The sequence below is a fragment of the Panulirus ornatus genome, chromosome 68 (assembly GCF_036320965.1).
Source record: "Panulirus ornatus isolate Po-2019 chromosome 68, ASM3632096v1, whole genome shotgun sequence".
Classification (NCBI taxonomy): Eukaryota; Metazoa; Arthropoda; class Malacostraca; order Decapoda; family Palinuridae; genus Panulirus; species Panulirus ornatus.
Window position 1 is genome coordinate 19,152,960 of NC_092291.1, and position 25,567 is coordinate 19,178,526.

Here is a 25,567-nt window from a genome sequence, read left to right on the forward strand (position 1 = left end):
CTTTCCAATCAGTCTTGTAAGTAATCTACATTGATTCACTAGTTATGATTCACTGTCCGTATTCAATGATTTTCGTTGCATGAAATAAGATTACAATTTTTAATTGTATGGAGCGTGCCATTGTAAACTAATTTTATTTTCGAAAGTAGTCCTTTTGATATAATATCACAGTTTTGATATTCAAAAGATGAAGTTTTGTTGTCCGTCCTCTAAGTCAAATGGACGAATGATTTTTCAAACTGTTATCATTGTAAGTGTTTGATGATCATGAAGATCCATTGCTTTTAGAGTTTTATCAAAATTATCATTGGCGACCATGTCGACAGAATCCGAATAGGTCACCCGTTGACATATTTCTAATGCATTGAGATGAATGGAAAATATATCTCCAAAACCCTCACTTTAAAAGCTATCTAGATATGGATTAATGAACATTACTTTAATTTTTGATGTAATCTTAAGTATAAATATTGAAACGCATCGCTTGTTTCATTTGACAGATCCTCTGAGCGAATGAATGAATGTCACTCGCCTTCAACATCCAATCAGAACTTAGCTCTAGATATATCTGCTATTTGATTGGCAGACTATGCTCCCTCTGTAGGTAAATATAAAGAATCGGTGGAATACTCTCTATTGCTTTCTGGTGCATAGTGTTGCCGGTCTACATAAAGTGTAAGTAACTGCCAATAGAATAGTGTGTGACGTCTAATATTTAAAAAGGAGTTGATATAAAGCAACGAGTTTCAAAAGTGGAGCATATATATTGCTCCAGGAGTATTAAGAATGAGAGGATATATAAGCCAAATGTCAAACGGCGGCATGACAGGATCTCATCCCCTATTTTGGTAACATCTTTCTTGATATGGACACGTTAAATGATTGATTCACTGACTTATCAGAAAAGAGAAGCCTGGTGCAGAGCTTTAGGGGACTGAGCTTGTCAGCACTTTTCAAGTCTGCTTGTCAGCTGTGTATACAGCAGCAGCACACGAAAGCTGTTACTAGCAGGGAAAACCCTAGCCATATTTAAAGTGGCTATTTTTCAAATTGTACAGGTAAGGTGGGCCACTCGTTACTGTTCTAAACAATATTCATTAGTCATCTTGCTTTGTGCACCACGTTTGGATTAAGTTTAAGTAGGCTAGGGAATGGTCGGCAGAATCAATTGGTTTTGGGGTGCTTAAGGTTGGTAGATCGTTTTTACTCCTAGACTTGAACCTGGTGAAATATGAGTTCTTTCGTGACCCCGGTGGTTTCAGTACAATTATAATGATATTTTAGCTTGTCAGAATGTATTTTTGTCCATCTAATTAAATTTTTCAGAAAGTTTTTAAATGGAGTTTAGAAGCCTGGTAGTAGGGGTGAAGTTTCATTTTTTTTGTACTTGGCTGCTGTTTCTTGTAAAAGAAAGTTAGCATCAGAAACAAATGAAGGGAGGCCACTTCCACTCGCATCCACAACCAGGCCCCACAGACCAGACCTTTTCATTGTTTACCCCAAATGTTTCACATGCCATGGTTCAGTCCACCTCATTCCAGTTCACTCTACTCATGCACAACTTTCACCCTTTTGCCCTGATCACTCAAAATTTTTTTCACACCATCCTTCCATCTTTATTTTGGTCTCCCCATTCTCCTTGTTCCCTCCACTTGACACATATACCCTCATTGTCAACCATTTCTCATTCATTCTCTCATATTTCCTGGCCATTTGATCTCACCCTCTGCAGTTCTCTTAACCACACTCTTTATGTTATCATGCCTCTATCTTACCCTTTCATTACTTAATGATCAAGCCACCTCACACCACACATTGTCCTCAAACACTTAATTTTCACAAATCCACCTGCATCCATGTAGCCTTATCAATAGCCCATGCCTTACATCCATATAATATTGTGAGGACTAGTATACCTTCAAACATACCCATTTTTACCTTTCCAGAACCTTGGCCATCTCACACACCTTATGACTCACTTCCGCTTCCATGGTTCTATTTACTACCATGACCACTTCCAAATGACTATATCGCTTCACTTCTTCCAAGTTTTCTCCATTCAGATTCACACCACAACTAACCTGTCCCTCAACCCTGCAAAACCCAGTAACCTTGCTTTTATTCACATTTTCTCTCAACTTCCTCCTATTACACATTTCTCCAAACTCAGTCACCAACTTCAGTTTCTCATTCAAATCTTTCACCAGTGTTTTATCATCATCAAACAACACCCAACTCACTTCCAAGGCCCTCTCATCCCTCACATTGCATACTTGACCCCCTCTTTAAGACTCCCATTTACTTCCCACTCCAACCCATCCATAAACAAGTTGAGCAACCATGGTGACGTCACATGCCCCTGCTGCAGATCAGCCTTCACTTGGAACCATTCACTCTCCTTTCTTCCTGCTTGTGCACTAGCATTACACCCTTGAAAAAATTTCTCTGCTTCTAGCAGCCATCTTCCCACACCTCATATTCTTAAGACCTTCCACAATGCATCTCTATCACCCTTATCATATGCTTTCTCCAGATCCATAAATGCCACTTACAAATCCATCTTTTTCTCTAAGAATTTCTCAGACACATTCTTTAAAGCAAACACTTGATCCACACATCCTCTACCATTTGTAAAACCACACTGCTCCTCCCCAGTCTCATGTTCTGGACATGCTTTCACCCTTTTGATCAGTACTCTTCAGTACAACTTACCAAGTATACTCAACCAATTTATACCTCTGTAGCTTGAACACTCACTTTTATATCCCTTACCTTTATACAGTAGCAGTATACATGTATTCCACCAGTCCTCAGGCACCTCACCATGATCCATACTCACATTGAAAATCCTTACCAACCAGTCATCAACACAATCACCCCTTTTCATAAAAAATTCAACTGCAATCCATCTACCCCAGCTGCCTTGCCATATTTTGTCATACTTAAGGCTTCTGATGACAGATTAGGCACCCATGTCATTCCTTTGATTTGTTTCACACATTTATATGGCTTATATCTTGCTGTGTACTTAATCACTTTTACAGTTGGCTAGGCATTTATGAAGCACCTTTTGCACAGAAATTTGTGATGCTACTGATATTTTTTAGTGCTTTTTATTGAGAGATTGTGTGGATGATACTGAGTATATCTTGCAGATTTCTTGCCACAATCATGCCTGAACCAAAGCCATTTGAACGTCTTCCAGAGAATGTGAAACCCACCCACTACAGTATAACACTTCAGCCAAACCTTGTGAAGTGTGTATTTCATGGTTCCCAAGATGTTGATGTTGAGGTATGATTGTTTTCCAGTTTCTATTATTTTCCAGTTTCCAAGCACAACTGAATGCTACAACTTAATTTACTTTCCACTTATTTGTCATACAGTACTTAGTGCACCATGGCATTCAAAGCCATCACTACTGATTTTCATATAACAGTGATGTACTGTATTTATTTGTCAAAACCAAACTGATGTGCTCTCAATAGCCATTTTATGCATATATAATACCGTATATACTTTTTTCATATAAAGAGCAGGAAAGCCACTTTATTTAGCACTTCTATTTACTCCACATATGAATACCAATTCATATTAGATTTTATGCAATCTTAAATTCCAAACCAACTCTATCACATGAGATGGAGTTGACAAATTACTTCATTTTTACTATATTCTGGATTTGTAAATTTTTGGGTAGTTCTGATTCTTAAGAGATGCCCCTCTTGCTTATCAGTGTGATGCATAGTAATAAATATGTGTGTAAAAGGTAGAAGAAAATCATATAATCAAGTACAGTCTGCGTCAAAAGTTGAGGCACAAAAGGGCCATTGACTTATTATAGAAATCATTCATGTCTTTTATGGAGATCCTGTGAGTGTGATATGCATTGGCAGTGCTACCCATATATATGGAAATAGTTGGATAATGTGTCATAACCGTTAGTTTGTGTTTAGCAATCGTGAGGCTTGTGTTTGTTTTGTTTTCTCCATATGATGGGTATTTTTTTTCCGTATTTGTCCACAATTACCTAGGTCTTGTGCCATCCCATTATGCCTGAGAGAGATACAACAAAGGAAGACATTACAGTAGTGATAGCTTTATATAAAACAAAGCTGAACATTTGAAATATTTTGCTGAGCAAAGAGGTGTCTACCAGCAAAGTGCACAAAGATTGGTGAAGCAATTTAAGGAATTAGGAGAGTCTGTTTACCAGCTCCTCTTCCCAAGACTGGAAGGCCAAGATTAATGTCTCCTATGACTGTAAAGTGATTGCAAGACAAGTTAAGGCCTTCATATCCCTGACAGCACATGATGTCCAGCAGAATCCCTAACTTGCTCAAAAATGTCTTGGTAAGGAGCTTTCAAAAGTTACTTCATAGTGACCTGAGATTTTGTAGTTTTCATGCACGACATGAACCTCTCCTTGCTGCCACCCAGTTGGATGAATTAGTGGAATTTTACAAGAAATACATTGTTTGGGACCAGGAATCATGGAGAACCATGTTGTGGACTGACCAGTTAACATGCACTATGACTAGAAACACCAGGGGGAGGGTGTACAGACCACCCAGCTCAAACCTGCACATGCCACAATACACAGAAAAGACTAGAACACCTTCCTTTGCTGATGATTTGTGGTTGTTTCAGTTACCATGGTGTTGGTGATTTGGCAGTCTTACCTAAGGATGTGAAAGTAAACTAGGTAGTGTATTTGAATTTCCTTATTGACCATTTTCCTGATTCAGTGCAAAGGCAAAATATTTGCTCAGGATGGGGCTCCTTACTACACTGCTAGGTCTGTTACACAGCAACTGAATGATTGTGAGGTGAATTATCTCGAGGATTGACCAGAAAACAGCCCCAACTTAAAGTCACTCGAAAACCTATGGTCCATAGGGAAACAGTGATAAAGTGATTTAGACATGCCTTTTGTACCAAAGCTTGATGTGCAATTAAGCAGCTCTAGGGTAGGTTTTCCATGGAACTACTCAAGAACCTTGCCAACAATGTTTCCAGCAGGCTTTAGGACTGCATCAGGAGGAAAAGAATATCTATTATGATGATAAATGTTAATTACAGATTTTTAGGTCACTTAATCATGAATTATTTTTTCAACTAATGACTTAACTTTTGTCACAGACTGTAAGTAGTAATCAAAAGAATGTCTGAAGTGAAGTCAGCTAAACTTAATTTTTAGGGGGATAAAACTTTAGTTGTTTTTTTACTTCAGATAAAGGAAGCAACAAAGCAGATCAGGTTCAATACCTTGGATTTGACTTTGAGAGATATTAAGGTGAAGCTGTCATCTGGTGAGGTACTTCTCCCAGTATCCACAGAGGTTTCATCTACTAACGAGATGGCAACACTCACATTTGAGGAAACGTTGCCAATTGGAACAGCTAAATTAAGTGTGGCCTTTGATGGAGAACTCAATGACAAAATGAAAGGAATGTACAGAAGTAAATATACCTCGTAAGTACATTGAAGTGAGATTTTCTTATCTTGACTGGCTTCTTAAATGCAATAAACTTATGTGTTTATCACCCTTTAGCTTTTGTTGAGTACATAATAGAGGGTCTCAGGAATTTACTTTGTTAGTGTAATTTTGTTATGTTCTTTGTACTTTGCAAACAGAGTTGTTGCAAAGGGGTATTTACATAAGAATGAGTGTGAGGAGTGTTGGATATGGCTCTGTAACTAATCAAGATTTTCTTTATAGATGATAACTCTACTCAGAGCAGGATTTTTCCTTTGCTTCCCCTTATTTTCTTTCATATGCTGTTGCATCCTTTACTTATTCAATAAGATATTCTTGTGTTCAAAGGCATTTCTTGTGTAGAAGCATTATTCTGTAGAATTTGCAAGGGCTAGGTGTATCATATGCAAAACTTTCTTATGTATGGATATTGATATTTTAGGCAGAATATTAGACTTCAGATTAAGGATATCCCCCATAGTGCAGCATAAGATACATGGTGACAGTAGGTGAATATGTTACAGAAAACTCCAAATTTATATTTTGAAATGCAGAAATGGGGGATGAAAGTTTTGTAAATGAAGGGAAGAGTCATCTCTGGATATATGAGCTTGTTTGTATGCAAGTTTTTTCATTCAGAGGACAGATTTACTATGATTGATTTTCCATTTCCTTCTCAGGAAACGATTTCTTATTTGCATGCGTGAGGATATGGCTATATAGTATTGTGTATTTACTGTGAACAATTCATGACCATGCAAGCTTTATTGCAAATCACATCTTCACCGTTGTTCTTAAGAAACCCTACATAACTATGAAATTGAATCCTAAAAAGGAGCACCCTTAGTCATTTTTCTCTGCACAAAAAGAGCCCTTGAAAATGAGAGATTATTTTGAATCCTTTCTTTGTACTTGTAAATCTTGTTTATTCATGAGCCTAGATATTTACATGTTCTTTTATTTATTTTGATTTGTTGATAGTCTACTTTTGTATGAAATAAGTTGACACTATTTGCTCGTAGGATTAAGCAGAAAAAGCATGCACTGAAGATTTGATGCCTTTAGTTATTGCAGATTGCAATTTTTTCCATATAAAAAAACTGCAAGAGAGAGGAAGGAGAGATGGACTGCTTCTTACAGAAATCAACAGCTTCTCTTTCTCTTTGGCAGCTAAAGAGTTGCTATGTTTGGTTGCACTTAAATAAATGTCTGAGATGGGATGAATGGTAGTGAATCATTTTAAACGGGCAATAGAATATATAGAATATCAGAGGAAATTGTTTATTTAAAGTGAAAGAGAATCATGGTTTTTGGTAATCTTTAAGGCAGAAATGTAAAAAGTCATGTAAATAATCATGTAAAATGTCATGATTATTCCCTAATATGCTTATTTTGTGTGTATGCAATGAGTGCAAAACTTTGTTAGGTGTATGTGATTTGTGGAAGCTTTTATAGATCAGGGACTCCCTTACTAACCTTTCTTGTATACCTTGCCCATCAGAAACATCTTGAGATGACATGCTTGCAGATAGTGTGTACATGTTTATATTAGAAATACTGGATGCCTTCTGGCATTGTACAAATTCATACATTAGCCTGTATCTTGTGGATTTTTTCCAGTATCACAGTTTCTGTAACTTCCTCAATGTTTAGTATAGGGTGGATGCTCTGCACATGTGGGTCCCCATCTCTTGAACATTTTTTTCAATAATACAACTTTGTAAACTGATTTATGGTGTCTGCATTAACACTTTCATCACTCAGTGTTATTCTATTCATCCACTACACTCACTCTATAGAAGTATGTATATATATCTTTTTATTCAACAAGTTTCTTGTTTAAATTCATTTAGTAGCCTCTGGTTGTTCTATCTTTACATCTTTCAAAGAAATCTACACATGTGTCATCCTAAAGCTAGTTTAAAAACTTAAAGGTTGTAGTTGTCGCCCCTTGCCTTCTCCCATTGTGGACGTAGTTATTTTCTCTAATCCCACTTTATAATTCAACTCTCTTAATCCTGTTACCTTCTTTATTGCCCTCTTTAAGACTTCTTTTCATCTTTCATAAGAATTTTCTTGTTATGGCCTTTTGTTGCTCCTCTCTTGCACCATTCAAAGAAGTGTTCATTGTCAGCATCATCAAACTGGTTCATAATCTTTAGGTTTGTGATCAGTATTCTCTCACTCTTCTTTCCATGTTGGGCAAATTTATGGCTTCAAACCTCTCACTGTAACTCAGCTCTCTTATTTCAGGTACCATCTTTGTTGCCTTCCTCTGGACCCTCTCTATTAGTTCTTTGTGCTTCCGTAAGTGTGTTAATAACCTTTTTTGTAAGTACCTATTAGTACAGTACAGGGAGGGAGTTGTACATTTGGGCCTCCATCTCTTGTGTTTGTGTGAGTGTCTTTTGATAGAATGGGGAAGTGCTGCACTCATGGGGTCTCATGTCATAAGATTCTGTCGTTGTTATAGAGTCAGTTGAAGAGGGATCCTAGGGATGGAAGAAAGCCAGTATGATACAACTTTGATGAGCATAATTTCTGAAGTATTTTCGAAATGATTTGAAAACAGTGGGTGAATACTTTCACAGGAGAGACTTTTGCAGAGGGGGACAGTCCATGTTCAAAAGGAAAAGATTATGTTTAGTAAGTTGTTTGGACTTTTGTGGAGAGTGAGCAATGGCCAAGACGAAAGAGATGGGTTGATTGTGTGATCTTGGACTACCAGTAAGTCCTCACTGTTCCTCACTAGATGTTGATTCAAGAATTGGAGTAGCAAGTAGATATCAGAGGAAAGCTCTGTCACTTGAATGGATGTAACATAAGGTCAAAGGAATGAGGGACACATGTCAGAAGTACTTCCTCAAATGGGTAAGGAAAACCATTGGGATCCTAAAGGGCTCAGTCTTTTGGCTATTGCTATTTTAATGACAAACTAGAAGGACTGTAATTGTACCTGAACATGTTTTTAGGTGATACTAGATTTATTAGAAATTATGAGTCTTCAGGATTCTGAAAATCTCAAAGAGTACGTACACAGACTCTTGCTGTAGTGATATAGATGGGTGATGAAGTTCAGCTCAGATAGATATAAGATGATCAGTCAGAATGAAAGAGGTTTACATCTCATCCTCAGTCTGCCCTTCCTTTTTCCATTAATTGCTGATGCATATGTACTTTTAGTCAGTTTGTTGTTACTCATTTTCTAAATATATATGTAAATTTTTCCATACTTTATCACTGTATCCTGCAGTAGTGGGTGGCGATGGGAATGGATGAAGGCAGCAAGTATGAATATGTACATGTGTATGTATGTATATGTCTGTGTATGTATATGTATGTATACGTTGAAATGTATATGTATGTATATGTGCGTGTATGGGCATTTATACATATATATATATGTGTATGTGGTAGGGTTGGGCCATTGTTTCTGTATGCTCATGCATGTACATATACATACATATACACATCAACATATACACATTTACAGACATATACATATATACACATGTACATATTCATATTTGGTATGTATATTTGCGTGTGTGGACGTGTGTATGTACATGTGTATGGGGGGGGGTTGGGCCATTTCTTTCGTCTGTTTCCTTGCGCTACCTCGCAAACGCGGGAGACAGCGACGAGGTATAAAAAAAAAAAAAAAAACATTCATATTTATACTTGATCACAGCAGTGTTGGCTTATACAAAGCAGAGCATCATTTGAAATATATTGTTGAGCAAATAGGTGTCTGCTAGTGAAGTGTTGAAAGATTAGTGAAGTGCTTTATGGAATAAGGGGAGTCTGTTTTACCAGCTCCTGTTCCCAAGTCTGGAAGGCCAAGATTCTAAAATCTTTTAGAACCCATAAAGTGATTGGAAGACAAGTAAAGGCTTGCCCATCCCCAACAGCATGTGAAGTCATGCTGGTGAACCCAAACTTGCTCAAATATGTCTCATTGAGTGATACTCAGGTTACTTCATAATGACTTGGAATTTTGTAGTTTATATGCCCAATTTAAACATCTTTTGACTGCCACCCAGATTCATAAATGAGAGAAATTTTGTAAGAAAGTGTCTGGGACCACGAATCATGGAAAACCATGTTTTAGAGTGATGAGTTAACTTTACTGTGCCTGGAAACACCAGAGGGAGGGTGTACAAGCCACTCCACTTGTATCCACACCTTCTGCAGTACGCAGAAAAGACTGTGGAACACCCTTCTTCTCTTATGATTTGGGGCTGTTTCAGCTGTTTTGGTGTTGGTAATTTGGTAATCTTATCTGAGAATGTGAAAGTGAAGTAGAATGTGTACTTTAGATTTACTTGCTGACTGTTTTACACATTCATTTGAATGTGCAAAGGCAAAAATATTTTTATGCAGAATAAGGCTCCCTGCCATATTACTAGGTCTGTATACAGTCACTGAATGATAGTGAGGTGAAACATTTCAAGAATTGTCCAGGGAACTACCCGACCTAATCCATATAGTGAGGTGAAACATTTCAAGAATTGTCCAGGGAACTTCCCGACCTAATCCCAGTTGAAAACCTGTGGTCCAATTTGAGGCAATTACTTCGTGATATGGACATGTCTTCTGTACCAAAGCTTGAGGTGGCAGTTAAGCAGCTGTTAGGTAGTTTTTCCCCAGACCTACTCAAAAATTTTAGTGGTAGCATTTCCAGCAAGCTACAGGACTGCATCAATTATCAATTATGTTGGTAAGTGGTAGTCATAAATTTTTTTTTTCATGGTTTCCCCTGGCTGCTTCATATCCCCTAGTTCAGTCCATTGACAGCCTATCACCTCCTTTCTACCACATTGCTCTTGTTCATTCTATCCTGTATACTCTTTTCACCTACTTGCTTGTTCAGGTCTTGAGCATTTGAAACCTTTTTCACTCCATCCTTCTATCTCTAATTCAGTCTCCTGTTTCTCCTTTTTCCTTCTGACCACTGAATTGTCATTATCATTTGCTGAAATTATGTAGTATGAGGGAGTGGACGTATCAGAAACTTTGCTGTGTTAGAGGGTGCCGCTTTTCTGAGTTTGGAGGCCACTCGCACAGAGAATGCATTCTTGAGGAAAGCCATGGAATGTGAACTTGTTTTTCCATAGGAAAAAGGGGATACATTTCCTCCACTCAAGTCCAGTTATTTACGCTCCTATCTCACCATGCATATAGAAAACTCATCCATGACACTCAGGTATATGAAAGACAGCATTCTTTAATAAATGGAACTTGTAACTTTCTGCATGATCCATGAATGGGTTGAAGGAAATAAAGTCTGGAGTGAAGATGGTGGAAGGTGATAGTGTGATGTAGCATCATTGTAGCATACACTTTCGTGAGTATTTATTTTAAGTTATATGCATTCTTCAAATTGGCAGATTGAAAGAATCCAGACACAACTTGACTGCTCCTTTTCGCTATTAATTAGGAATACGTGTCCTTGGATTAAAACTATACTTTTTTCCATATGTAGGGTTGATATGCTTTGTACAAGATGTATGATAAAGCAAGAAGTACAAGCATAATAGGCAACACATAGTCTGTAAACTAACAGAGATCTAAGTTGTAGGGATACATTGCAACAGTAAGGGGAAATGGTTCGAAGGATCATTTGAGCCTCCTGTCTGCCATATTCAAGTTCTTCATTCGCTTACCCTGCCAGTTTAGTGATAAGATATTTGTAATGATTTATTTGTGCTTAGCTTGTAAACCTATTTCTGAATTATCTTATATTTGTTTGCCATTTCTTGCATAGGCTAATTCCAGGAACAGATGAAGAAAGGCCTCATTTGCTCATATCCTTTGTAGATATCAAGTATGATATACTGAAACCAGGGTCTCTTATCCACAGCCATGCCCCATAAACATTTCTGTGTTTTTGTCTGACTGCTTTATGTGTCCTGGTTCAGCCAGTGACAGGACGTTGCACTCTTCATACGACATCACTCCAGTTTACTCTATCTCGTGCACATCTTGCTCCCCTCTGCATGTTCAGACCCCTATCATTCAAAATATCTATCACTACATCCTTCCAACTCCAGATTGGTTTCCCCCTTCTTTTTTTCTTCTGCCTCTGACACATATACCCTCCTCAGCTTCTCCCAACTCATCCTCTCTGTATGTAATCTCCTATTTGTAATTACTTATTTGTGCAGTAATTACTTATTTGTGAGTTCACTTATGGAATGCCATCACTTGAACTTTCTCTTCCATCAAATGTCATTCTAGATTTGCATGCTAGTGTGCTGCCATTCACAGTTTTATTACTTTTGAATTTCATGCTTTTTATTCACATTCTTTCTAACAAGCATCATGCTTAACTTTATGGTATGATCTCAGATTGCATTGCTATTGCATCTCATAAAAAACTTTTCACTGTCTGTATCATCATACTGATTTAGAAATATGATATTGCTATCTGGGACTCCTTTGCTCTACTCTTCCAAGTTCAGAAAATTCATGGTCCCTTGCCTCTCAATGTAGCTCAGCTGTCTTAATTCAGGTACTGTCCTTGTTGCCATTCTTCAGACCTGCTCGGTTAACTCATTATGTTTCCTTAAAGTGTGGTGACCAGTCTGAGAAAGCATAATTTGATTTTGGCATGTGTATTGTGAATGATATGCTAAATATTTTCTTTAACAAGCATTTAAATGTGATTCTAGTATCTACCAGTACACACTTTGTCTCCTTAACAATTCCCCTGAAATGCATCTCTGATTACATGCTAGGGAGTGTTGAGTCCCCAGTGTCTCACTCACAGATTCATTTCTTGGAGCCTATTTCTTGGTAGATAATGATAATACCAAAGCCTTTTGTCACTGTGAACATCCTTATTACTGTATATTTCCTGGTATTGAATTTCATCATCCCCATACCAGATCACTTTTTTTTTCTTTTTCAAGATTGCATTGTAAGTTGATGCAATCCTCCTTTCCTTACTTTCCCTATGACCTTGGTATCACCTGCAAACATGTTCAGGAAAAGTCCGTTCTTTCTGGCAAGTCATTTGCATAGATCAGGAAGAGCAGTGTTCTTACAACTGATGACTCCAGTACATGTGACTGTGCTACTCTAACCTGTGCCCTTCTAAGTTTAACAAGTCGACACTCAATATCCTGAAATTCAGTGGGCAAGGTAAATATGGAACAGAATAACATAAAACATAGAAAGCCATAAAAATGAACACAACCTACGAAAACTTACCAAAGCATTCCATAGCATTAGAAATTTACCTTAATTTCAGTGGTGTAGTGGCTGGGGTTTGGCTGTGTATGATATAGTCTTGCTTTTTTCTTGTTTTTTCTTGTTCTTATAAATGATAGCTAGAGATTATGGGTGCAAATGTGCAGATGAAAAGATGTGTGTTATTGTTTTCATATTGTAAAGAAAAACTGAATAATATGTATAAAAATCAGTGGTTATTCTTATGCTTCATAGCTAAGAGAAGTTTTATAATGTAATATATTTTTTTTCACCTGTAGCTTTTTCTGGGGATATGTTGTTGATCATATAATCTATGCTTAGTTCCTCTTATGTTCATGCAGGGTGAGCGGGGAGGAGCGTTATTCTGCTGTCACCCAGTTTGAGGCTACTGATGCTCGCCGTTGTTTTCCTTGCTGGGACGAGCCAGCTCTGAAGGCCACATTTGATATAACTCTTGTTGTGCCATGTGATCGGGTACCTCTCTCAAATATGGTAGGCTGATTTTATTGAAGTTATATTTGATGAAAATAGATTTAACCAGCATAATGTAATAAAACAGGGTAGGTTTAGAACAATCATGTATGTCATTGTTGTACATACCATACATTTTTACATTTTTGTGTTTTAGTAGCATACTAGTAGTGTACATTAATAAATGGTATATGTTATTGCTGTCAAACCTCTTTCTTCACAGAGAATGTATTATTTAAAGTCATCACTGTTGTTGGTATTCAGTCAGTCGTCTGCCCTTTGGAAGTTACCCTAGAGCCAGCATTTCATCATTTTTGCTAAAAGCACATCTCAAGCCTATCACAGTATAACTGATGCACTTGAATTGTGTTTACTTGTTTTATAGTAATTTGTTGTTATACACCTTGAAATATACCATTGTTCCAATATTACCACACTTCATTTCATCTCTTGTGGCTACCATAACCTTTCTCACCAGAGTTACTTTATGCTTAGAAAACTTTGGCATAGAAAATCATCTCACTTTAACATTAAGTATCAATTACATATTAAGTCTTCTTTTAACCTCGCCTGCTTTCAGTAGTTTTCCAAGCCTTATATATTTAATGTACTAGAGTTTTTTTTATATTTTGCTACCGGCGCTGTCTTCTTCAGATATTTTTGTTTCCCTCTGATTTACTTTTTCTTTTGCTGTGTATATTTACGTTCAACATTTATATCTTCCTTTTGCATAATATCTGTACACATCTGGAGTTTCCTCCATAAGACACTGATAACATACAAATTACTTTGCTCTCTCACAGTACCATACTTTTGATGGTAAATCCATTTTGATTCTCATACACCTCAATATACTTTTCTTCATTCCACATTTATTATGTACACACACCCTTAATGCCTCAGCACTATACATCATCCTCTACTTGGTTGGCTTATCCCTTCATAAATACCAAATATCATCCTTGTAGTTTTAAAACAGTTTAACTTGCTATTGGAAAGAAACGTCATTAATTGGAAAGAAACTTCATTAATTGTCTTTCATCTGCTGATTAGAGTAAGGTCTTAGTGAAGTATTGAAAGTTACTGATTTTATATGATGATAGTTACTGTGTATTAATATAACTTTGTAACAAATAGGCATACTTTTTCAGCCTGAAATATCAAGAAAGCCTCATGAATCTGACCCAAACCTGCAAGTAGTGAAGTTTGCTACCTCTCCTCTTATGTCTACATATTTGGTTGCTGTTGTGGTTGGAGAATATGACTATGTTGAGGACACTTCTACAGATGGCATTAAGGTAAACATGCCTGCTTCCTGTTTTTGAATTGGTAATATAGTATCTGAGATAAAAGACAAAATAGTAAATGGCTTTCAGATTGTAAAAGGAACATCAGTATTATTATCTTATTGATATTTAATCATGCACATTCACATTTTCATGTAGATACATCATGCATGTATATGGTCTGCTTAGTCACAAATTTTTTTAAAGCACTTTCCCACTTCCTTGCTGTCTCATAGAAAAAGTAGAGGAACTACTTTTTTGTATGCAGGATACTTGTACACATTTATATATAATTACCAATTTACAGTCGCCTGTTTATACATATAGGGAGGGAACCATGCATCGATGGGACTTCATGTTGTTACTTTATACTTCTGGCAAGTTGGCTGTAGAATTTCCCATTTAAATTCATTTGACTTATTATTCACTCTATTAGTAAAGAAATTTGTTCTCATTCTCTCTCAATATCTTTCTTGCATATATGTTTGTGCTTGAGTAACTCTCTGTTTGTGCATTTCAGGGGTGGGGTATTTGTGCACTTTTGGAGCCGCATCTCTTAAACTTTCTTTTTTGTCATACAGCTTTTTAAGCTTAAGTATCTTGTCATCATTCACAATTTCATCACTTGGCGTATTCCAGTCATTCGCAGCTGTAATACTGTAGAAGTACTTGGCAACAATTTTTACGTATATTATTGATATGACTTTTTTCAAAGAACTTTTCTGTAGTGACATAGTTGGATTTAGAAAGCTGAAGGTTGTAATCACATTTCCCTGCATTGGGCAAAATTGTTACTTCTAGCTGCACCGTTTACTGTTTACATCTGTCTGTTTTGAAAACTCAAAGGTTGTGATCAGCTTACCCCTCACTCTTCTCTCCTTCAACATCGGTAAATATAAGGCCTCTAGCAACTCTCTTAATTCCAGTACCACCTTTTTTGTTTTCCTCTGGACCTCTCTTGTAGCTCTTTGTACTTATATAGGTTTGGTAACCAAACTTGAGAAACACATTTGAGTTTTGGCCTTATGTAAGATGTGAACAGCTTGTTGAATATTTCCTTATACATGACTTGAATGCAGTTTTAGCAGACGGTCTTCATAACTTCTCATTATGAAGGACTCTGGCAGCAGGTTAGGGACAGTTACTCCAAAAGTCTCTCTCACGCAGATTCCTGCAGCTTATTTCCTGCTAGATGTTAATAATATCATGGCCTTCTCTCACTATCAGATTTTTATGTTCTGATTTCTTGAGGGCTATAGCAAGATTTCATCAGGTTCTATGCCTTTTTTGAGTTTTGCTACCAACAGCAACTTATTTATTGAAATAGTCCATTTTCATTCAATGAGTTTTAGCAAAAAAGGATTGCAGAAGGTTGCAAATGGTCATTTTTACCCCAGTGGCAAGGTATTACAGAGTTGAATCATTATATTAACTTTCTGTCTTCTGTCAGTATCTGTCAGTATTTTTTAATTTTTTTTGCTTTGTCGTTGTCTCCCACGTTAAAGAGGTAGCGCAAGGAAACAGACGAAAGAATGGCCCAACCCACCCACATACACTTGTATATACATACACGTCCACACACGCACATATACATACCTATACATCTCAATGTATACATATATATACATACACACAGACATATACATATATACACATGTACATAATTCGTATTGTCTGCCTTTATTCATTCCCATTGCCACCCCACCACACATGAAATAACAACCCCCCACCTCATGTGCGCGAGGTAGCACTAGGAAAAGACAACAAAAGCCACATTCGTTCACACTCAGTCTCTAGCTGTCATGTAATAATGCACCGAAACCACAGCTCCCTTTCCACATCCAGGCCCCACAGAACTTTCCATGGTTTACCCGAGACACTTCACATGTCCTGGTTCAAACCATTGACAGCACATTGACCCCGGTATACCACATCGTTCCAATTCACTCTATTACTTGCACACCTTTCACCCTCCTGCATGTTCAGGCCTCGGTCACTCAAAATCTTTTTCACTCCATCTTTCCACCTCCAATTTGGTCTCCCACTTCTTGTTCCCTCCACTTCTGACACATATATCCTCTTGGTCAATCTTTCCTCACTCAATCTCTCCATGTGACCAAACCATTTCAAAACACCCTCTTCTGCCCTCTCAACCACTTTTTTATTACTACACATCTCTCCTAACTGTTGACTGGTTGGTAAGGTTATTTAATGTATGTATGACTCATGGTGAGGTGCCTGAGGATTGGCGGAATGCATGCATAGTGCCATTGTACAAAGGCAAAGGGGATAAGAGTGAGTGCTCAAATTACAGAGGTATAAGTTTGTTGAGTATTCCTGGTAAATTATATGGGAGGGTATTGATTGAGAGGGTGAAGGCATGTACAGAGCATCAGATTGGGGAAGAGCAGTGTGGTTTCAGAAGTGGTAGAGGATGTGTGGATCAGGTGTTTGCTTTGAAGAATGTATGTGAGAAATACTTAGAAAAGCAAATGGATTTGTATGTAGCATTTATGGATCTGGAGAAGGCATATGATAGAGTTGATAGAGATGCTCTGTGGAAGGTATTAAGAATATATGGTGTAGGAGGAAAGTTGTTAGAAGCAGTGAAAAGTTTTTATCGAGGATGTAAGGCATGTGTACGTGTAGGAAGAGAGGAAAGTGATTGGTTCTCAGTGAATGTAGGTTTGCGGCAGGGGTGTGTGATGTCTCCATGGTTGTTTAATTTGTTTATGGATGGGGTTGTTAGGGAGGTAAATGCAAGAGTTTTGGAAAGAGGGGCAAGTATGAAGTCTGTTGGGGATGAGAGAGCTTGGGAAGTGAGTCAGTTGTTGTTCGCTGATGATACAGCCCTGGTGGCTGATTCATGTGAGAAACTGCAGAAGCTGGTGACTGAGTTTGGTAAAGTGTGTGGAAGAAGAAAGTTAAGAGTAAATGTGAATAAGAGCAGGGTTATTAGGTACAGTAGGGTTGAGGGTCAAGTCAATTGGGAGGCGAGTTTGAATGGAGAAAAACTGGAGGAAGTGAAGTGTTTTAGATATCTGGGAGTGGATCTGGCAGCGGATGGAACCATGGAAGCGGAAGTGGATCATAGGGTGGGGGAGGGGGCGAAAATTCTGGGGGCCTTGAAGAATGTGTGGAAGTCGAGAACATTATCTCGGAAAGCAAAAATGGGTATGTTTGAAGGAATAGTGGTTCCAACAATGTTGTATGGTTGCGAGGCGTGGGCTATGGATAGAGTTGTGCGCAGGAGGATGGATGTGCTGGAAATGAGATGTTTGAGGACAATGTGTGGTGTGAGGTGGTTTGATCGAGTGAGTAACGTAAGGGTAAGAGAGATGTGTGGAAATAAAAAGAGCGTGGTTGAGAGAGCAGAAGAGGGTGTTTTGAAGTGGTTTGGGCACATGGAGAGGATGAGTGAGGAAAGATTGACCAAGAGGATATATGTGTCGGAGGTGGAGGGAGCAAGGAGAAGAGGGAGACCAAATTGGAGGTGGAAAGATGGAGTGAAAAAGATTTTGTGTGATCGGGGCCTGAACATGCAGGAGGGTGAAAGGAGGGCAAGGAATAGAGTGAATTGGAGCGATGTGGTATACCGGGGTTGACGTGCTGTCAGTGGATTGAATCAAGGCATGTGAAGCGTCTGGGGTAAACCATGGAAAGCTGTGTAGGTATGTATATTTGCGTGTGTGGACGTATGTATATACATGTGTATGGGGGGGGGTTGGGCCATTTCTTTCGTCTGTTTCCTTGCGCTACCTCGCAAACGCGGGAGACAGCGACAAAGTATAAAAAAAAAAAAAAAAAAAAAAAAAATCTCTCCTAACCTATTATTACTTACTTGATCAAACCACCTCACACCACATATTGTCCTCAAACATCTTGTCTATCTCTCACACTTTTTTGCCTGTTTCTTTCAGTTTTATGCCTGTCTGCTTGTTTTTCTGTCTCTGTCCATATGTGCTTTTTGCCTATTTCTTTCAGTTTTATGCCTGTCTGCTTGTTTTACTTTCTCTGTCTATCTGTGTTTTTGTGTCTTTTCTAATTTCTAGCCATGTTTCTAACACTCATTTGAAAACAGGAAGTTGAGTCCCATTGCATGTGTACCATTTAGAGAAACTTTTGGGAGGAGTGCCCAGTTGATGTTCCACATCCTGGAGTAGAGCTTACATATAGATACATTTTCCATACACCTCCTGTAGATGAGAGTGGTTTATGATATGCTATGCTATCCTCTGGTGGGTAATTTAGTATATAATGTCCTGTACAGTAGATAGTGATTCATGTCAGTCTGTCACTTAGTGAAATGCAAAGCAGTTGTTGATTATATTTTGCCAAGTACTTTGATCTTTTTTATGTGTCGGATTTCTGTCATGGTAAAGGGAGGAAGTGGAATATGATAAGGTTTAGCATACATAAAGATTATGTTAAGGTGACTTTTTTAAGTATCTCCTCTAAGTGTATGAAAATTTTTTAGGAAATAGTATTATGTGTTGCTCTTATCATAACCATGGGGATAGGGGAGAAAGAATGCAGCCCATGTTTTTCATGCTTGTCATGGAAGGTGACTAAGAGGGGCAGGAGCAAGTGGCTGGAAATCCTCCCCTCCTGTATTACTTTTCATAAGAAGGAGCAGATCAAGGAGCCAAGTGAGGAATTTTCCTTCTTAGTCTCTGTTGTCTGTTTTTGATGCTACTATGCTCATGCAGGAAATGGTGAGCTTGTGTGAAAATGAAAGTGCTCTTATCATTATGACTGAAGCTTTGTGTTTTCCTGCAATCCTGTGTGGGCAGATTTTCATTGTTTTCTGTGTGTTATACTTTTAGGTGCGTGTGTATACTCCAGTTGGCAAGCAAGAGCAAGGGAAGTTTGCCCTGGAAGTGGCAACAAAGGTTCTGCCTTACTACAAGGATTACTTCAACATTGCCTATCCACTGCCCAAGATGGATCTCATTGCTATTGCAGATTTTTCAGTTGGTAGGTTTTGTTTCCTTTGATTAGGGAAGTCAATAGGTAGAACGTCCTCATATTGTATAAACATCGTGACTGATCACATTTATATAAAATTTCAGGAGCTCTTGATTAACCAGTCAGGAATGATTTCATTAAGTACCAAAAAAGGACTTATACGAGTGATAAACACTACCCATCAGCTAACCTGTCATAGCTACTGTCACAGAAATACTTAAAGTTTAGTATACCTCTGCTTCAAAAATCAGACTTGGTTGATAAACACATCCAGGGATGCCCTGTCTTAGACATGAATGTAGGCCCATAATGTTTGCTGATGTATAAAGATGATAATAGTATTTATTTGATGAATTAGTTGCTGCAAAAGACTAGAGGTATCCAAGGGGGATGGTGCTTAGAAAGAATACTTCCCACGTATTCCCTGCATGTTGTAGAAGGCAACTAAAAGGGGAGGAAGAGGGCAGCTGGAAATACCCCCCTCCCTTTTTTTGATTTTCTAAAAGAAAGAACAGAGAAGGAGGCCAAGTGAGGATATTCCCTCTAAGGCTTGGTCCTCTGTACTTGGTGCTACCTTGCTAAAGCGGGAAATGGCGAATATGTATGAAAAAAAATATGTATAGTGTTGATGGGATGGCCTTGATTAGGGCCTCAGTTGCCTATGCTGTCTTAGCTATAAAAAAACTTGCCTGGGAACTCCTCAGATGTAAAACCTGTCAGTTTTAGGGATAATATTTTTCTTAATCTTTTGTTGTGATTGCAACTTTTGATTCATTACCACTTACTGTTGCCAGTGCTCTATTTTTTATTGATTCACTTAAAGCTTTATAAGATTCTTTTATTGAGTGATTTGTGGGAAGTATTTTGTAGCGTGATTTGAAATGGAGTTGGAAACTAGAGTTAACAGTCAGGTATATATGATATTTAGGTCATTGTGGTATCCCTCAGAAATTACTTATTAATGTTATAGATCCATGGATTTTTGGTGATTGTATATGAGTGCCCAGGACATCAAACTTGTGCTTCATAGAAAATACCCTAATGATATCCTTCACAGGTGCCATGGAAAACTGGGGCTTGGTGACATATCGTGAGACTTGTCTCTTGGTTGATCCACACAACACCAGTGCCAGCCAACGTCAGTGGATTGCACTTGTTGTTGGACATGAGCTTGCTCATCAGTGGTTTGGTAATCTTGTCACAATGGTGAGTGTTAAACATACATTTTAGTACATGTAATTATCGTATGTCACTGAATCTTGAAATTAAATAGTTAAGACATTATATTAAAAGAATGATAGTGTAAAAAAGATTGCAATTAGAATATGTTCTTATTTTTGACTTTTGTCTCATGTATGATTATTTGGAAATATAGGCCATAACAGCTTTTAATCTTTGATAGTATAACAATGAATTTTTATTTGTAATTGATTAGATGAGGATAAGGATGGCTTTTACCAATTTTTTTCATCAGATCTGCCACAGAAATTGCTGTGATAGTAAACACTTGAATACTGTATTATTCACCTCTTTATAGTTTTATTTTTTGAAACCCTTTATGTTTTAAAGGCTGTTGTAGGCCTATAGCAGATAAACATTATGGCTGGTCATTGTCATGTTTTTACATAAAGGACTGATAGATAATGTGATCAAGGGGTATGTAAGCTGAGAGAGTTTGGAACTGTGGAAAGCAAAATTTGTACAGAGTTTCTTCTTGTTGGCTTGTGGATGATGGCATTAAGAGGATTACTACTAGGAGGGTAATTGTTCATCGTATTCATTGGAGGCATTGTGTATGTAAGGGGTGTGAGAGTGGAGATACAGGTATGCAGGAATTGTGCATAATTAAGAACTTACCCCACTTTTTCTGTATATGGATGTGAAACTTTAGTATCCTAAGTATAGGTAGATAAAACATGAGCAGTAATTGTTGAATGAATTTATTTTAAAATTTTTGTTTGCCTGCCTTTCCAATGTTAGCAAGGTAGCATTTGGAATAGACAACTGAACATTTTGAGGAAAATGCCTCAGATGGCTCGTTTTCTCCTAACTTTAGAAAGTGATGATACAAGAGAGGAGGACTTTTAAGCTTCATTCCCATTCCTCTTGATCACCTTCTGTGACTTGCTAGAAGTAATATGGGTAGCTTTATTTCTCTCCCATCCCAAATAAGAAGTTGGGAGAACACAGAAAAAAGATCTGATTTAGGTAAAACATGTGAAGGAACTTCTAAAATGGGCCTTAGATGTAAGTGTGTTAGAATGGTAGGCTATGTAGAACATGACTGGAGATGTTTTTGATATTTGATTAATCTGTGATAGTATTGATCAGGTGTGAGGAAAAGAGGTAACCTAGAAAAAGAAATGAATGGAAATTTTAGTTGAATTGTTAAAGGCTGACAGCATTTTAGTTGGTACGTATATCAGATGCATATATTGTTAGATACTGTGTTGATTTTTTCAAGATCCATTGAAAAGTTGATGTCTTAGAAGACTCCACCCCTACCATTGAAGCTGTCATAAGATGGCTTGCTCATTAATTGTCACTTTGCAAAGATAAATCTTTTCCTATGTTACACCTGAATTTTAATGAGTTTTTATCATGAAGAGCATTTAGGCAATAGATATTTATATCTAAACATGCAGCATGAAGTTGATCAATCTTTATGTTTTCATGTGGTGGAATATATATTATTTATTTTTCACGTGTATTCCACCAGTTTTATGTCTTCTTAGTGTCTGACATAAGTAAATGAAATATTGTAGGTTTCTGTTTATGCATAATTAAGATAACCTGATTGTATCTTAATTTGTACTTACAACTTGATAGTTATAGCAGTTATGTTTTTTGAAGTTATTTGACTGCTTGATGAAAATGAAGATTATTTTTGTTTCAATTCTGTATTCATGTTAGACTTGTCTTTAAGAAGACAGCATTGTTCTTGTTCACGCAAGGGAAATAAGGTCATTTTCTCTGATGGCATATGCCATATACAGTGACATTATTTTTGTATGCAATTGAGATTATTTCTTGTAGATAAATAAATGAAATTCTCCCTTTTTAATGGCAGGAATGGTGGACTCATCTGTGGCTTAATGAAGGTTATGCTACCTTTGTTGAGTTCCTGTGTGTAGATCATCTTTTCCCAGAATATGACATCTGGACCCAATTTGTTACAAACACATACATCCGAGCATTGGAACTTGATTGTCTCAAGAATTCTCATCCTATAGAAGTACCTGTGGGCCATCCGTCTGAGGTGGATGAGATATTTGATGACATTTCATATTCTAAAGGAGCATCTGTGATTCGTATGCTGCACTTTTATCTTGGAGATAAGGTAAACGATTGTAAGATTAGCTTACTAAATTTTGACAATGTAACTGAAATATTTCTACAGTTGGTCTATAGTTGTACAGCTCTAGATATTGTGCATATATTTCATTGATTGTCAGTTATAGTATTTACACATTTTTAAAAGATTTTTTGATGTGTGTCATCTATTATACATTATTTTGCTTTTTTTTCTAGGATTTCAGAGCTGGAATGAACATATACTTAACCCGTCATCAGTATGGTAACACATACACAGAAGATTTGTGGGCTGCTCTGAGTGAAGCCTCCAGTAAGCCAGTGGGAGAAGTGATGAGCACGTGGACCAAACAGACTGGGTTTCCGATGATCTCTGTTACATCACACCAGGATGGGGACAATAGAGTGCTCACACTTACACAGCAAAGATTCTTAGCTGATGGTTCCACAGGTTGGTTGCACATTTTGGGTGTATTACAGAAAATATGTATAATTCATTTTCTTATGAATTTACATTCATATAAGTATTTTGGTTGTTGTTACACGTGTACACATTTGATTAACTTTAGTTATTTCCCTACTTTTTTATGTTAGCTGAGATGGCGTGGGCAACTGAATGCCCTAACCAAGGCCCCGTGTGTCAGAGGTGGAGGGAACAAGGAGAAGCAGGAGACCAAATTGGAGGTGGAAAGATGGAGTGAAAAAGATTATGAGCGATTGGGGCGTGAACATGCAGGAGGGTGAAAGTTATGCGTGGAATAGACTGAAGTGGAATGATGTGGTATGCTGGGGTCGACATACTATCATTGAAAGGTCTGTGGGGCCTGGATGTGGATAGGAAGCTCTGGTTTACCGTGGACGTTTCATGTTCTCTGGTTCATTCCATTTACAGCATGTTGACCCCAGTATACTACATCGTTCTGATTCTCTCTCTTCCATGCATGCCTTTCACCCTCCTGCATGTTTAGGCTCCAGTCGCTTAAAATCTTTTTCACTCGATCTTTCTATTTCCAATTTGGTCTCCTTGCTCCCCTTGTTCCCTTCACTTCTGACTTATATATCCTCTTGTCAACCTTTCCTCAGGCAGTCTCTCCTTATGTCCAAAACATTCAAGACACCCTCTTCAGCTCTGTCAATCTCACTGTTTTTATTACTACACATCTTTCATACCCTTTTATTACTTGCTTGATCAGACCACCTCGCACCACATATTGTTCTGAAACATTTTATTTCCAAAACATCCACCCTCCTTTGCACAGCATTATCTATAAGTCTATGCCTGGCAGCCATGTAATATTGTTGGGACAACTGTTCTTTCAAACACCAATTATTGCTTTAAGCAATAATGTTCTCTCTGTCCTCACATTCATCCACACTTCCACAACCACCACCCCCTCTCTTACCCTGAGACTTGCTTCCACTTCTATGGTTCCATTTGCTGCTGTAGCCTCTCCCAGGTATCAAAAACACTTCACTTCTTCCAATTTTTCTCCATTCTAACTCACACCAATTTAGAGGTTCTCTTCTATATGTGGAATTCATCTATATTATTTTCATTACAGGTGATAATAGTCAGTGGATGGTGCCAGTTAGTATTTCAACAGAGAAGAATCCATCACAAGCAGTCCAAGAGGTGTTGCTTGAGGGAAAGACAACACAGGTTGTACTGGAAAAAGTTTCAGCAGACACTTGGGTGAAATTAAATCCAGGAACTGTTGGATATTATAGGTAAGCAGGTGAATATCCTTACCATTTTTATTGAATGCACTGTTGTCAGTCACTCACCTAGATAGACACCATCCAGGTGAAAGAGTTATTTGACATGGTAAAGTTATATGTCTTTTAGGAACTGTGTTTAACCCTTAAACTGCAGCAACTGTAAAACTTAAGTACCTTTTTATGCTCAAGAAATATGAGAAAAGCTTTTAAAATGTGTACTATATTATTGTAAAGTTAAAGATATACTCGCATAAGTAGAAAAAGTTAAAAAAACTCCTTTATCTTTGTTTTGCCATGGTAGTGTTGACGTTGACTGCTATTCATTGTGCACAAGATTTTCCAAAAACATAATCTCTTCTTATAGATTTGAAGATATGCATGTGGAAGTGTGAAAAATAAGATTTTTTTTTTTTTTTTTTTTTTTTTTTTGCCTTAGTGGGGTGTTATTTTTATGAATGCAGCATGCTGGACTGCTTCCATGAGGCTACACAATGAGTGAAAAGTAAACTTGGGTGAGGTATCACTTGGAGTATCGTCTCATGAAATAACTTGTCTCCAAAGAAGTCTGCATTTCCTTGCAACTGGAAGTAGTGCAGCCTTGGCCTGCAGTTGCTTCTGAAAAGAGGTCCTGGGTAATGCCAGGACTGTTTCCTAGAATGTCTTCTTGGGTTAATTATGAATGACAACTGGCATGCAGATTTAAACCATGGCATGAAAATTTTGATTGATAAAAACTGTGATTAGTTAGAAATGAGTAGCAGCTGCCATACGTACCTTTCATTTTTTGTTGTTGTTGTACAGAGCATCACACCCGTGTGTTATATTGCAATCATTATGATAAGGCCCACAACCCGGTCACTCAGAAGGATGACAGTCTACTTTTATTAGTTTAATGTTAAGTCTTGAACATTTGACCTCTTATTTTTGTCGTTCTTTCCAGGACACAGTATCCCCCTGAGATGTTGACTCAGCTCATTCCAGCTATGAGAAGTAAGTGCCTTCCACCTCTTGATCGGTTGGGTGTGTTTGACGACCTCTTTTCAATGGTAAGTATTCTCATACATTATGCATACATATAGTTCTTTAGTTTTTATTCTTTTTTGTATTATCATAAGAT

At 37.6% G+C, this 25,567-nt stretch overlaps 1 protein-coding gene across 2 annotated transcripts in view; it reads left to right on the forward strand.

Annotated features, from left to right (window-relative positions):
- Positions 1-492: 492 nt before the first annotated feature.
- Positions 493-25,567, forward strand: part of Psa (puromycin-sensitive aminopeptidase) — a 46,201-nt gene continuing 21,126 nt past the window's right edge. Inside the window, exons 1-11 of one of the 2 annotated variants that reach the window (XM_071659730.1) lie at positions 493-1,058; positions 3,156-3,294; positions 5,234-5,475; positions 13,036-13,186; positions 14,317-14,463; positions 19,278-19,428; positions 20,477-20,625; positions 22,490-22,759; positions 22,951-23,182; positions 24,294-24,459; positions 25,391-25,496. In XM_071659730.1, coding sequence (XP_071515831.1) covers positions 3,172-3,294; positions 5,234-5,475; positions 13,036-13,186; positions 14,317-14,463; positions 19,278-19,428; positions 20,477-20,625; positions 22,490-22,759; positions 22,951-23,182; positions 24,294-24,459; positions 25,391-25,496 — 1,737 coding nt within the window. In that variant the 5' untranslated portion in view covers positions 493-1,058; positions 3,156-3,171. The remainder of the gene's footprint in view (positions 1,059-3,155; positions 3,295-5,233; positions 5,476-13,035; positions 13,187-14,316; positions 14,464-19,277; positions 19,429-20,476; positions 20,626-22,489; positions 22,760-22,950; positions 23,183-24,293; positions 24,460-25,390; positions 25,497-25,567) is intronic. The other variant, XM_071659729.1, reaches the window with a different exon arrangement.